The sequence below is a fragment of the Pelecanus crispus genome, chromosome Z (genome assembly GCF_030463565.1).
Source record: "Pelecanus crispus isolate bPelCri1 chromosome Z, bPelCri1.pri, whole genome shotgun sequence".
Classification (NCBI taxonomy): domain Eukaryota; kingdom Metazoa; phylum Chordata; class Aves; order Pelecaniformes; family Pelecanidae; genus Pelecanus; species Pelecanus crispus.
In genome coordinates, this window is record NC_134676.1 from 56,110,660 (window position 1) to 56,125,874 (window position 15,215).

Genomic DNA, 15,215 nt, shown 5'->3' on the forward strand with positions numbered 1-15,215 from the left:
GAGCTTGATTTTAACATGAATTTTAAAATTTGGCAGGCATAATTCATGATAGATTTTCTTAATTTTTCATTCTGTTAGCCTTTACCAAGATGCTATAGGGTTATGCTGTAGAAAGTGTTGTACCCTTAGAAGCTTTGGAGATTTGAAAGGACTCCATCTGTGTTTGAATTTTGTATTTTGAAGCCAGGGGTTCACCTTTACATGTATGCTATACCTTAGATGAAGGAGCCCTAATCATCAGTGAGATTCTGCTGTACTACAAATACATTTGAACCTAGTGGAAGGAGGTGGTCTTCGTAAACATAGATAAGAGAAAGAAGATTCTTATTCCTGCAACAGTGTCTGGATTTCACACAGATGTTTGTTTCCTGCTTGGTGTGGTATCAGCTGAAGGAGCTGAAAAAGGAAAATTTGTTCCTCCTTAAGTAGGCGTGTACTTGATTGCTTTGGGGAAAGGAAAATGAAACCACTTTTAAAAAGTAAATGTGTGCTAAGTGTTTTCAACACTGTTGAAAGCTTTGATAGGCACTGGTGTAGCCCCTTAATATAAAAATAGTTGTGATGAGGGAGCACTCTTTTTCTCAGTACCATGAGTGGGCTCCTAGGTCATGTCAAAGACATTTTAATCAAGCTGGTGTTACTTTCTAGAATAAAATCTTTTATTCTTCACTGAAATTTCTGTACACCAGCCCCTAGAAAAGCTTGTAGAAAAGGTGCATCTCTTCTCTGAAAAACAGGTAAAAAACTATTTACAAATAAATAAACAATTTCTTACATAGCCAGCTCCACAGAAGTTGAGCTAATGCTGTAATTCAAGGTCTGTTTTTTTTCTTGTCAAGTAATGTAAGTTCCTGGCAGAGATAAAATATAGAAAAAGGCAGGAATTTGGTTTCATGTTGCAGGAGCTGCAAAGCAAGGTTAAGTGATAGTTGTGCTGCAATAGGCAGAGATGTTACTACAATTAGGAGCCAAATGAGGATCATTTAACTGTGCTACCCTTTCCAGAAGGCTGGACTTAGGTCAGCAGCATAAAAAACTATAGGTCGAAGTTTTGAGCCAACCTCAAATGAGGCCTGAGATGCTAGTGTAGGTTTTGGGCAGGGGTGTAGTAGGGTGGAGTCCTAACATGTTTTTCTCAATTATTTTGACTAAAAGTATAAGGATTCATGAACTTCCACAGTGCAGCTTAAAAACAAGTTCACCTTTGTAGTGGTGGCTGTTTCTGGCCTCTTGTGGTTTCTTCCTATTGCTTGTCAGTGTAGTGCATTCTTTGTTCCTGAAGCCTATTGGACAAAGTTTGCACTTACAGTGTGTGTACAGCTCTAAGAACCCAGGTAGTTACTGAGTTGTAAAAATTCTAAGCTAGTTAAAGGGTGATTTGTAAAGTATTGGTGCTTCTTTGATATTTAACTGTCTGAATTTGATCTTTTCAGGATTTCCCACGTTAGCCTGTTAACATCTGAATAATCAGCTGGAATGTTTTACATTAGCAACCTTTACCAAGGCACAAAACCAAGAACATACGTGCACAGAAGCTTGATCTCTGGTCTTACTGTGACCATTTTTAGCATATAAGTTTAATTTGTTGAATGCCCACCCTTCTTACTGTACATGAAGACAAACAAAGGTTATCCAGCAGAGGAGGGAATTCAGATTGCTCATTGAGACTGATGCTGTAACTACATCATTAACAGAGTTTGTATCTTCCTGCAGGGTAGTCAAAATTAGTTTTGTGGTGAAAGAAGTTGGAAGGGGCATGTGTAAGGGAGGCTAGTAGGATGCTCTGAAAACTGAGGGTTTACAGAAGGAAGTCCAGAGATGATGTGATTTCAAAAGGAAAGGGAAGACAAACCTAGTTACATGAAGCATGGTGTTGTAATGTTACTAATATGCCTCTTAACTTTTACACCTTTTCCTGACTTCATACAGAGATACAAGTTTACTTTTTCAGCCCTTTTGTGGTTTTGATCCCACAATGCTTCTGTCTAATACCTGCTTCCCCCCCACCCCCTGCCCTTAAGTTTCTTCCCCATTGCATTTAGGAAGCCAGGAAGGTTGGATTTTATGAAATAGGAAAAGGGAGGAATGACAGTTAACTACTCAGGCAGCACATGGTCCTCAGCTGGTTTCTGTCTCTGCACAGGGTCATGGCTGCCTCTTTCTGAATGTCCCCCAGCAGCCTGTTTCTCTACTATTACCTTCCTGGTTTGTGTCTACAGCCATCTTAACCTCCACTCCACTGCAATTAAGCTAACAATGTTCAGTTTTAGGCATTGGATTCCGATATCTGCTTCTGCAAGTGGTCCTCTGAAAAACTGGCTTCTTAGGCACTAATGAAATGATTTTTTGCCTGGGGTTTGTTTCCTGCTTCCTTTTAAAAATTGGCTGTATTGCTACCATATACCTCTACAGTACTGTTTTTGTGTTCCTGTAAACAACATTCTGGGCTAAAGTGAGTATTTTTTATATATATGCACAAGTGCATTGATGTTTAGAAGCATGTCTATGAGTGTACAGGAAAGAAGACTTCTTTAATTTATTATTCTACCTTTTTTTTGAAGGTGGAAAACTTGCTTATTAGTAACCAAGGGACAATTAAACTTTGTGACTTTGGTAGTGCTACAACTATAGCTTACTATCCTGACTACAACTGGTCTGCACAGAAGAGAGCACTGGTTGAAGAAGAGGTGAGACTATTTTAATGTGATTAATCTTAACATCAACAGTGGATTCATTTAACTCTTACTATTAATCTGATATTGATTCATGGGACTTCTAAGACAACAGAAGATTGTTTCAGTTGTAGTGTTGTTCGTAAAGCTTTAGTTTTGTATTTGTGTTGCCAGAGTTCAAACACTGTCTGCAGTTATAATCATAGCTTGTGTTCTGTAGCTGCATATACAAACACTGCTTCAACTTAAGCAATGTCCAGTCTGCAATCTGGTGTGAAAATAGAAGTGATTACTTCTAATTGTGCTCCTAACAAGAAGTGAAAAATTGGTTATGCCAAAGTGATTCCCACATTTTCATCTGTTTTTCTCAGTTGAATGATATATAAAGAAGCGGCAAGTCTGTTCAGCAGAATTTGAATAGGCAGTATTGCAGTGCCTCTAGGACTACAGTGACAGTGTTAAGCACACAGTGTGTTTTCACAAAGTGCATTTGTTCTTAGTTTCGAGTTGAGAGTAATGCTGGTAAATCTAATGTAATACATCAATGGGACTTTTAAGCATGGAGAAATAGTGATGCTTAGAATTCATGTGTGCAACTTCTGATATCATGAGTTCCTGTAAACTTCCCCTGTTTTGGAATCCAGCACCCTTGGAGAGCAATCCATTGGGTTCTGGAGAAGAAAAGATGATGTTGTACCACCATCTTGTATAGTTTATGCAAAAAGATGGTAGAAAAGGTCTCTTCAGGGATCCTTGTGAATGTGCGTTAACTCTTTGGATGTGTCTGTACTTAAGTATGATGAGGAAGTGAGAAATAGACACTGGAGCATGAATTAATTTCTTGGTTTATTGTTGATTTTCTGTATTTGTGTCCATATCCCTTTTTGCTTCATGTGGAACAGTCATTTTACTTTACGTGCTTTGCAGTTTGGAAGGACTCTTGAATTATCACAGTGTTATTTATTTGATTACTACTGTCTTTATCTGGCCTTATATCAAAGCTGTTGTGACTATTGCAGGATTCAGTTGACGGCTTCTGCCTTGACAAGTATTTTTGAAATTAATTTTCAAAGTGAGAATGCTATTGTTCTACATAGCTGTTTCCTTGGTTGAATGCCATTAGAGCTTATTCAAGTTTCTGTTTCAAGAAATTCTGTCTTCTGCAGATCACAAGGAATACAACGCCAATGTACCGGACACCAGAAATGGTAGACTTGTATTCAAATTTTCCAATTGGTGAAAAACAGGACATTTGGGTAAGAAATTTTTCTCTTCCTGTATTGTAGCTGCTAACGTCACAGTGGAACTTATTTTGCAGTCTTCATGTTAATTTGTTGATTAAATAAATAGAAACACAAAAATAAACATAGGATAGACTGTCTTATGTCAAAATAAACTTAAATAGTATGAACTGTGTATCTGAATATTAAAAGAATGAGATGTAGTATTTGAGGTTTTCTCCCAGATCCAGCTTGATTTCCACCGTGAGAGGCAATGCTGAACTTTTTTGACATTCATTCAAGTAGAACTGTTGCTAGTTAGAGCTTGCCACCATAGAGCCAGAATACATACAGTCGTTAGATTCAAATTCTTGCCTTTCATGCTCTGCCATGCATGTAATCCTGGGACAGCCTGTTGCTGAGTTCAAAATGGTTATGTCTAGCTATTACATCTAGGTGAAATACTGACAGATAGCAAGGATGAGAATGATGCAAAGATCATTCATGCTTTGTATAGAAAGGATGATAAACTGTTAACATTCACTAAAAAATCTGTAGCCAGAATTAAAGGTAAATATTAAATCCTCAGTTGTACCTTTTTCAGTTATGTAATACTGTAATAGTACTGAGGTACGGCCCAGTGACTTTGGGCTTGGGGGCTTAGTTTATTGGATGTTTTTTACAAAGGCAGGTGTCAAGCTGTTCAGCTGTAATCTGTATTGGCAATGTGTCAAAAGACAAATTGAGAAAATGTAATAGTGGTGCTTTAAAAGTTTTTATTTGGAATCTCAGAACTTCATTTAATTTCTTAAATTAGTTACAAGACATTGTGGAAACTCTTATTCAGCTTTCTACAGCTGTTGGTGATTTTCTTCTGGCATGTGAAGAAATACCAAGAAAACTACATTTTTCTGACCGTTTGGTCACTTCACATGAGTTAAATACTGGCAGTTTGAGCCAAGATTACATCCAGTTAAACACAAAGCTAGAAATGCATTTAACAAAAGCCTCACTCGAAAGGGCAGTTGCAATTTATTTCTTGTTTAGAATAACTGTGTCCGTTAGTATTACATGGTGGTTGTCTCCTGCTGTGTCTGTGGAAGATCTGTTCCATTTACCATGCCTTCACTGGGACCTGTTCTGTGTTTTTTCCTTTATGCTCTCGGTTCAATTAAAACATGGAAATTATGTGGCAATAGAATATGGCACTGTCTCAGGAAGTGTAATTGATATTGCAGTTTGTAGTTAGGGTAAAACAGTTTTCCCAAGAAAATGGGCAGGGAGAGTAACACTCATGGTTGTGGTCTGTGTGCTTGTTACTGTGTGAGCTTAGAAGTATAAAGGGGATAGAAATGTCTGTCTTAGAACTGCAGCATGGATGAAACATTAGTTATCAACCACATAGACTCCACAATGGGAATGTGATTAGATATCGGTTGTAAGATCAGAGGTTCTTGGGCTTGGCCAACTGCTTTCTGTACACTTCCTACCTAGAGACCTTCAGAAAATAAACACTAAACCCAAATACCTTTAGTTCTATTTTTCCAAATTAATGTGACTTCCTGAATTGAAATGCAACTGAATTCCACTGAAGTAACAGGCTCTATGTTGTGATAAAGATTTTTCTCCATTGAAATTATCTTTCGGCTTGGAAGGCCCTTCATACACTACCACTCTTATAAATTTCTGAAAAAGCAAAAGAGTGGGCTTTGGAATATGTTTATTAGGGAGCAAAATTGGAAAGTTGGATTCTACTTACCAATATCTGTTAAAAAATTCTTCTAGTCCAGATGTCTTGCAGGTTTTAATTCTACATGAGCTGACTGATCTCTTTAGATTTCATGTAGTTTAATTCTGTTCAGAAAGTACTTTGGTGTAATCCTGTGTGTCATCCTGCAGCTATACTGTAGAGCTTTTCATCATTTTAAGTGTGCTGCTTAATGCCTGAAGCTGGTCAGTGGAAAAATAACAGTATTTCGAGTTGTTTGAAACAATTCCCCCTAACCCTAAACGCTACCACAAACCCCCCAAAATCCCACTGTCCACTTAAGGAAGGGTTAAATTGGCTGCTTGTAAAGGCCCAGCAGCAGGTCAAAAAATTATTCCTAGTTATTTTTGGCCATTTTGTCATGTTGCTTTTTTACCTGCTGGCATGTGAGTGCTCAGACTGACCTAGGCAGCTTCTGAAGAGGGACTGCAGCTTTGGGGCAACATCTTGGGGAAGTGGGCTCTTCTGCTAAGTGTACTGATGCTGAGGCTATGTGGATGGTGTTGGCTCCGAGGAATTGTCTTGCTGCAACTGGAATTGCCTTTTAGCCAAACTGAATCACAATTGGTGTTTAAAATATTCAAAATATATCACTGTTACAATTCTAAGTTACAGATAAAGCAGAGGGAATGAAAAACATTCTCTAGTAATTAAAGCAAAGATCAAATCTAAGTGATCTCTTCACTTTCTGTGTGTTCAGGTGATTGCCTTTGTGCTTTTCTCCCACCCTGGGGCTGTGGTTGCTGTCTTCTGATGTGCATGGTGTCTCAGACTGTGCAGGGAGTAGTTTTGTTCCTCCAACTAAATTAAGATCTGCCTTACTTCTTTGTAAACAGCATTTCTGTGGCAGAGTAGGTGGTATTTCCTGTACTCCCCTGCTGGATTAATTAATGTGGACTGTATGATGCTTCAGTGTATACATTGTGGAGACCTTTTTATCAACAGACTGACAAAAATGTACTTGCTATACAATAATACAAATTAATATGTGCAGTTTATTTCTGGCCCTGGATTGAGACTCAGTAGGTGTTTTGGAGTAACTAAATCTCAAACCTTTGAGACTTTAATAACATTCAAATCTTTGAAACTGTTCTTGGGATAAATTGACAGCCAAGGACAGTTGGAGATAGCACATGCAGAGGACTGGAGGTAGTGAGCAAATTTCTTAGCTAATGTCTTCACTGGCTTATTTTATTTCTGGGGGCTATAAAAGCCCATATACTCAAGCAACTAAGCTGGGGTTCAGAAGAAACTTCGAGGAGGAATTTTCCAGTTTGCTGTACAAACATTTTCTTGGAGGTATTGGATACTTTATTATCAAACTTTCATAGGGCAGATGGATCATGGTTCTATTACAATAGCATAAGTCTGCCAGTATATTTCATATGTAAACTTACAGAAAATATATATCAACTTATATTTACTTAAGTAACAGATGAATTATCCTAACTAATCTGTAACACCTGGACTATTCAGAGATTAGAATTCAAAACTGACTTCTGGCTCTGGTGGTTGTTCTCTTGTCAGGTTGCACAGGTCTCAAGTTTGGGCACACCAAGGAACTTGGAAGTTCCCAGAATGTGGTAGTCCTGGTTTTGTGATTTTTGAGGCTTAAATGAATGAACCTGTCTGAAAATTATTTAAAATTTTATTTATTTTAAGAATGGAATAGACTTCTGATTGTTGGAAATAAAGGGACTGTCATTTCAGGCTTGTTTTCTTTAAATCTTTATCAAAACAAGTGTTTTAGAGATGGTGTTGTGTCCCCCTAGTGTCATTGAAACAAATTACTTAACACTGAAATGCTTACCTAGCTGGTGCATTGCGTAACAGAATGGATCAGAGTTAGAAATACAAAAGACCAAATTCTGTCCCCACAAATAAAATGAGTCTCCTTGAAGCACAGGATGAAGATATGAAATAAAACTTCTGAGTCTTTTTCGAAGAAAAATTCTGTTCTTGAGCATGTTAATTGTTGCAAGACAACTGATTTTTTTTATACTGTGACACTTTATAAAATGGATTTATTGTAATGATTTTTAAAAAGACAGGAGCTGGAGAATCCCTGAACCTGAAAACTTCCATGGAAGGGGAAGAAAACACCACAAACCTATTTAGTACCAGTATTGCTGCTTGGAGCTCTCTAATTGACATGCCAGACAAATGAATGTTTCAGAAGTGTTCTGTCCTCAGAGAAACATCAAGACTAATTCTTTCTAAAGGAGTGTGAAGCTGATCTCTAAAGCACTGGTTATATATAGAGTTGCATGAGTCAGCAGTTGATGACTGAAACCTGTGATTTGCAAGCAGTGTTAGGAAGCTTAATCAATTTCATAGTCTAAAATTGTGCTTCAGATATCATTGCCTGAATTAAAGACAACACAAAGAAGAACAACCAGCCAAAGGGTTCATCAATTGGAAAATTAGTATTTATAAACTTTTTGCATTCTGTGATGTTTCACACAAAGAAGGTGGGTGCTGCAGAGATCCTTTTGTCCATGGCTGTGGGGACCTTACAGCTTCTTGTAGGACCATGATGCTATTTAACGCAGGATATGAGATAAGATGGAGAGGTACAGGATAAGGTGTTTCTTTATCCTTTGGTCCATAACCTTCTATAAATTTGCAACACTCCTTTGAGTGGCAGAGGAGGAAGAGGACAGAAGTGTGCCATGATCTGCTCCTGTCACTGTCCGGGGCTGCAGCTGTCAAAGACAGGAGAACCACCAACTTGAGCGGCCACCCTCTGTTGCCACGGGCAGCTCCTGCCTCCCTGCCTGGGGCTCTTCCAGCCTCACACCAAGGTTTTCCATTCCATACCTCCCTGATGGCCGGGAGACACCCATCCTGGGCCAAAAATGCTGGCCACCACCAGCATTCTGCCCACTGACATGGCTACTGCATCACTAGGGCTAGTGCCAGGAGCTCAGTCCCAGGGTACCCAGTGAAAAAGGGCACAGACCTCCCTTTGCCCGTGGCTTTGGGGAGCTTCCAGCTCTCTGTAACGCCAGCCCCTACCCCATGGTGGTCTTACCTGTCCTTTAGACAGTTGGCAACTCTCTAGCGCAGTGGCAGAGGAGGAAGAGGACAAGAGTGTGCTGTGGTGTGGTTTTTTCCTATCCAGATGTCCAACTGTAGTAAAAGCAGCCACCCTTCATCACCATGGGCAGCCCGTCTCTGTCCTCCTCTCCCTGTCCTTGCTCACCTGGCTGTTCATCTGCCAGCCTGGGCTGGTGGTGTCACCAGCTGCCACTGCCAATGCTCTGCCTGCTGTGACACCACCATTACATCTGTGTACTGTTTGCTGGGTAAACAAATGGCTGGATGGCTGGGCCCAAAGAGTTGTGGAGAATGGAGTTAAATCCATTTGGTGGCTGGTACAAGTGGTGTTCCCCAGGGCTCAGTACTGGGGCCAGCTCTGTTTAATATCTTTATCAATGATCTGGACAAGGGGATCAAGTGCACCCTCAGTAAGTTTGCAGATGACACCAAGTTGAGGGAGGAGTGTTGATCTGCTTGAGGGTAGGAAAGCTCTCCAGAGGGATCTGGACAGGCTGGATTGATGGCCAAGGCCAACTGGATGAGGTTCAACAAGGCTAAGTGCTGGGTCCTGCACTTTGGTCACAACAACCCCATGCAATGCTACAGGCTTGGGGAAGAGTGGCTGGAGAGCTGCCTGGTGGTAAAGGACCTGGAGGTGTTGGTCGACAGCTGGCTGAACATGAGCCAGCAGTGTGCCCAGGTGGCCAAGAAGGCCAACAGCATCCTGGCTTGTATCAGAGGTAATGTGGCCAGCAGGAGCAGGGAGGTGATTGTCCCCCTGTACTCAGCACTGGTGAGGCCACAGCTTTACTACTGTGTTCGGTTTTGGGCCCCTCAGTGTGAGAAAGATATTGAGGCGCTGGAGCGTGTCCAGAAAAGAGCAAAGAAGTTGGTGAAGGGTCTAGAGCACAAGTCTTACGAGGAGTGGCTAAGGGAAATGTGGTTTAGTCTGGAGAAAAGGAGGCTGAGGGGAGACCTTATTGCTCTCTACAGCTATGTGAAAGGAGGTTGTAGGAACATGGATGTCAGTCTCTTTTTCCTAAGTAGTTAGTGATAGGATGAGAGGAAATGGGCTCAAGCTGTGCCAGGGAAGGTTTAGATTGGATATTAGGAAAAATTTCTTCACCAAAAGGGTTGTAAAGCATTGGAACAGGCTTTGCAGGGAAGTGGTTGAGTCATAATCCCTGGAAGTATTTAAAAGACAAATAGGTGTGGTGTGTAGGGACATGGTTTAGTAGTGGAGTTGGCGGTGTTAGGATTACAGCTGAACTCATCTTAAGGGTCTTTCCCAGCCTGAATGGTTCCATGATTCTATGAAATATTTCTGCCTTTATCTCTGTGTAGGCTCTGGGCTGTATCCTGTACTTGCTGTGCTTTAGCCAACATCCATTTGAAGATGGAGCTAAACTTCGCATAGTCAATGGGAAATATGTCATCCCACAAAATGACGCGCGCTATTCTGTGTTTCATGATCTCATTCGTAAGTTTACAATGTTATTTAATTTGGTGTCTTTAAGGATACATCTTATTAACAGTGTTGTATTGCTGGTAGTTAAATGTTATTGACAGCTGATGGTCAAAAAGGTTAACTGCAGCAACTTCTTGTTTTATTAAAAATTTTAATCCATTATCAAAAGAACTTGGAAATTTTAAATGAAACTTTTGGGTTTTTAATGCTGTTGACTGTCTTGCTTAGGATCTGAATTAGTCCATAGGAACAACTAGCGTTTTGATTAGGTTTCTTTGAATTTGCTTTAGAAATTCTATTTTCTTTAAGTTTCAAATAGATTACTGGAAACTTTAATTACAGAAATATGCCTCCAACTCCAACAGTATTAGATATAAAGTTGCTTCTGAGGTTGTTCATTAACTGATCCTAAAGTATATTCTTAAGCCTAAATGGTGGTTTTTCGTGGATAACTGTTATGACAATTGATATTTGGATATGGATTTAGCAGGTGGCCCACTCTGTTCATGTGTTTGATTATTGCACTGAAGAAGTTACGAATATCTGCTGCGAGAAAAGCTCTGAAGGGTATCTCTTGCATTGTCTGAATCTCCTTTTTTAGGCTCCACTTTGAAGGTGAACCCAGAGGAGAGACTGTCAATCACTGAACTTGTGAATCAACTGCAGGAGATTGCAGCAGCTAGGAATGTGAATCCTAAATCCCCCATCACAGAGGTAAAGATGTCTCATAACGAGTATTATTGATTAGGTCCCCTTTCTTTTGTCTCTTATCCAGTGAGTGTGAGTTTAGTAACAGTTCCCTGTTCCTTAGTATTTTGAAAATTTCACACTAACTTGTTTTGAAATTCAATTGAATTGATCTGTATCACTTGTAGGATCTTTGAAATTATGCCTTTTAAAGCAGAGAGCTTGCATTACATTAGAAGAAACTAATTGTAGTTCTTACTGCTTGTTGAAAAACTTCTCGTGATCTTGGGTCATTCTTTTGTATGCAAGCGCTCTGTTTGACATACTGCATTTAATTGTAATTAACTTGCACAGAAAATCTAGTATACAAAGGCTCTGCCTACACTAACGTGAAACCCACTTATGTGTCTTCTGTTCGATACTTAATTTGCACAATACTACAAGTGAATCAGTTAGGGTATCTTAACTTCCTGGCTCTCTCCTGAGGTTCAGTTTGCCTGTTCTCAACAAGTGAAAGTAATTTACAAAACATAAGTTGGCTAAATTGGCAAGAAAATACTCATAGTATTAATCTCCTCAGCTCCTGGAACAAAATGGAGGCTATGGAAACAATGCTCAGCCTCGGACATCTGTGACCTCTGTTTCACAGAGCTCCAAGCCTGCAGGACAGCTAAACAATATGTACAATGCAGGTAAGTGCAGAAAGAGACAGTATCATAGTGTAAAAGCAATTGTGTTTCTTCTATGTAGGAGGGGGGGAAAAAAAATCATTTGGGGGTTTTAGACATTTGCACAAGTACTAGCTATTTTGCATTTATATCACTGTTTCTAACCTTGTTTTATTTTCACAGGGTTTGGTTGTGTGTTGAGACATGCAAATGTGAACTTCTCAAGTTCATTGCTGGGCAAGATAAAATTCGGTTTCCTATGTTAAATAATTAAAACTAAAATGAATTATTGACCTATAGAGGCAGGAGAGTTGAAATAAGTGAACTAAAACTTGATGAAAGTGGTGGATACAATAAGCAATAATGTTCTTAACAAGAGCTGTAGAGAAAGTAGTCTTCAGGTTATGACAAACGAATAAAAATGGTTTAGTTTAAACCCAGAACTTTCCAACTCAATGAGGCAATGATATTTGAAAGCGTTTCGTGTAAAAGGAGAATTTAAGAGGAGTTTAAATTTAAACTGTTAAATCTTCTCAGAAGTGCTGTATTTTAACTGAAACCTTGTTACTTTGTGGCCGAAGCTCCTGAAATCAGTACATATCCTGAGTTTGTGCACAATATTGGGTCTTTGGTGTGAGAAAGTGACAGTTATCTTTGCTTTCCAAGAACAACTACTTAACATCAGATATGTTACAACTTAAAAAGGTAGCAGCCATTCTGTGGCTTTTAACTTTTGTTAGTTTATAACTTTATGCTAAAACCCACTTGTTGGTGTCTAATGGTTGAAGTAGTCCAATAAAGAAACACAGAAGCAATTGCAGGGATTTTGACTACGGACCACAGTAGTTCACTAATGAGGAGGAGTCACTGACCTGATGTGTTTATTTTAGGCTGCGAAAAGCCTGTGCGAGGAAGAAATAGTTCTGTAAGCACCTGGGGCCCACCTTGCCCTCCCCCCCCAAGATTTTTGACCCCCACAATAGTTTGAAGCGCATATGACAGTGATCATAGTCTAAAGCTATTTAGTTTTGCCACTCCCAAAAGACTCATGTCTGACAACCTCAAAGGGAAAAAGAAGCAGCCTAAACTCAGTTTATTGGCTATCCAGTCAGTACTTTCAGAAATAGTCACTGAGCCCAGCTAATTATGGGAGGATTGGGCAGGGAGGACTTCAGGAGATGGTTGCACCATAGGACATCAATGGTGAGGAGAAGGAGTTGTACCGTCTGAGGAAAAACAGTAGTTGGACTTAACAGTACTAAATTGAGTCAACCAAAACATGTCTCCAAAATGGCACAATTAAAAGCTGACATACCCGTTCTGTAAAAATAGATATTCCAGAGTTCATTCAGTTGAAAATATTTGCACTTAATATAGTAAAGAAAATGAGAATCTTGATAGGCTTACTTGCATCTGATTTCTTATTAAAAGGCAAATTCTGTACCCATCTTATCATATATCATACGTGAATGTGGAACATTTCAATTAATGTAGAAGACATCAAGGGAATATTTCATACTGTATTCCATTTTCCTTCCCGCTTGATATTTCTTGCTTGACATTACTTATGCTGAACTGTCAATGAGACAAAGGGTATTAATGTTCCAGGAAAAACTTGAAAATTGGGTAATATTTATTGCAGTAATGCTATCAATTTCTGTGGAAGAAGCCAGCTTCCTAAAAAGATTATAATCAAAAGGCTGTCTGGCCATCTGCTTTGTGCAAGAATGAGTACTGTTTGTTGTATACAATCATATTAACAGGGATGTGTTGCTGGGATGCTGTGCTAGCTGGGATGTTGTGCTTGAAAAGTAACTTAATTATGCTAGCTGTTTTTCAAACCCTGCATTAAAATGTCTACAGGGGGTGTTTAAGTAGATTTGCTAGTGATAATCTGCACTTTGAGACAGATACTAAAAAAAGACAATATTTTGCTGCACTGGCAATATGAAATAAATGCTTTACTTTCAGAATTTTTTTTACCTTGTTTTCTCTTAAATGCAAACAGTCAGTTAATGTGTTAAGTAGTTTGCTAGTACCTCCTGACAGCAGGAAGTACTATTTTTTGCATAGGTCATAGTTAAGGAGAACTTTAGAACTCTGAGCCTTAAAGCAAGGTGTAGTCTGTATGTGCATTCACTTCCAGCTTTGTAGGCAACTTGCTTTAGTATGGACCCCATTCCAGGATATGACTTAAAGTACAATTATTTTTATTCGACTGCTCTAGGCCTGACCGTTGCGGAATGTGACCAGACTTATGGAGGGTTCTTTGATATTCTGAGGGGTGGAACAGAGCGATTTTTCACTAATATTAAGGATACATCTTCTAAAGTTATCCAGTCTGTGGCCAAGTGAGTAAAAAACAAAAAAAAAAAAAATTAAAATTGTGCTGGTAAGAGTTCTAAATGAAGGGTCAGGAGCTTACTCCAGAAGTGATCAAATTCAGCATACTTTTCCAAGTATGTGCTGTAATAGCTGGTAGCTAGCCCTGAGATATTGATACAGAAGTTACTTTGGCAATCATATACTAGAAATGAGAATGCTGGGGACAAAAGCCTGTCCATAAGTACTACTTTCCCTGCTGTATTTTAGATACTGAAAGCTTGGGAGAGATGAGCAGGTGGGGGCTGGAGCAGGGTGGAGAGTTACGGAATAGGGCTATCATGGTTCCCAATGAATTAATGGAATTAGTAGATAGGGCCTCCATGAATAAGAGAGGAAAAAATAAAGATGGAACGGTGGAAGGTACAAATAAAAGGAATGGAGCTGAGAAGAAAAACTGCAGGGAAATAGTGTATCAGCTCTTTTGTCCAGTTCAGTTTTCAGGTGGAATCCTATGTGCTCAAGGCAAGGTGAGAGGACACTGTCTCCTTTGCCCTGCATTACATGGAAGAATACTCTCCTGTTTTGATGTATGTGTTTGCAGATACCTATTGTGTGATTATTTTTTTCTAATCAGATTTTCAGTTCCATTCCAAATGTTTCTAGTACCTATGTATGATCAATATTAATCAATGTGTGATTCATACATTTTTAACTCATAACAATATTTTAAGCAGTGTAAAATTTTTTTCTTCAATTCTAGGAAGAGCAGGTAAGTCCCTACTGAATACTGTGACTGAACTAGAGCCTCCTAAGGAATACTGAACTTTGTCCATCACTGTAGGGTTTGTGGTCCTTTAATTGGGATACTGCACTATGACTTGTGAAGTCTATTGCTTGCAACATGTTTTAATGTCACTGAGTGTAATTTGTGCTTAGTGCTGCTCTAAAATGTTTGTAATGATCACGTTAGGTTTGTAGATTTTGCAGCTCTGTAGGCACTTCAAGTGCATTTCTAGCTGTTTGCTCTTACACTTAGTCTATTTAAACTTCCTGTGTGTGGCTTAGAAAGGCCAGGTGCACTATTTTTTTAAAGGTTGCGAAAGCTCTGTAGCTTTGGTTTGTCCTTAAGCTTTCTACGGAAGCAATTGGCACAGTAGCATCATACTTTTCACCCTGGGGAAACCACACTGACTGAAGAGAAGACAGGGAGGTGTAGGAGGGGAATAAACTGTTACATGATGAAAAGCAGTGACTTGTTACAGCTTAGCAGAACTGTAGGAATTCCATATATGAATCATAGAATCGTTTAGGTTGGAAAAGACCTTTAAGATCATCTAGTCCAACCATTAACCTAACATTACCAAG

At 39.3% G+C, this 15,215-nt stretch overlaps 1 protein-coding gene across 4 annotated transcripts in view; it reads left to right on the forward strand.

Annotated features, from left to right (window-relative positions):
- GAK (cyclin G associated kinase) overlaps positions 1-15,215 on the forward strand; it is a 73,233-nt gene that overhangs the window by 15,267 nt on the left and 42,751 nt on the right. For 2 of the 4 annotated variants that reach the window (XM_075727075.1, XM_075727076.1), the window contains exons 6-12: positions 2,562-2,687; positions 3,839-3,928; positions 10,047-10,182; positions 10,772-10,884; positions 11,438-11,549; positions 11,709-11,762; positions 13,753-13,876. In XM_075727075.1, the coding sequence (XP_075583190.1) occupies positions 2,562-2,687; positions 3,839-3,928; positions 10,047-10,182; positions 10,772-10,884; positions 11,438-11,549; positions 11,709-11,762; positions 13,753-13,876 (755 nt within the window). The remainder of the gene's footprint in view (positions 1-2,561; positions 2,688-3,838; positions 3,929-10,046; positions 10,183-10,771; positions 10,885-11,437; positions 11,550-11,708; positions 11,763-13,752; positions 13,877-15,215) is intronic. The other 2 variants (XM_075727077.1, XM_075727078.1) reach the window with 1 other exon arrangement.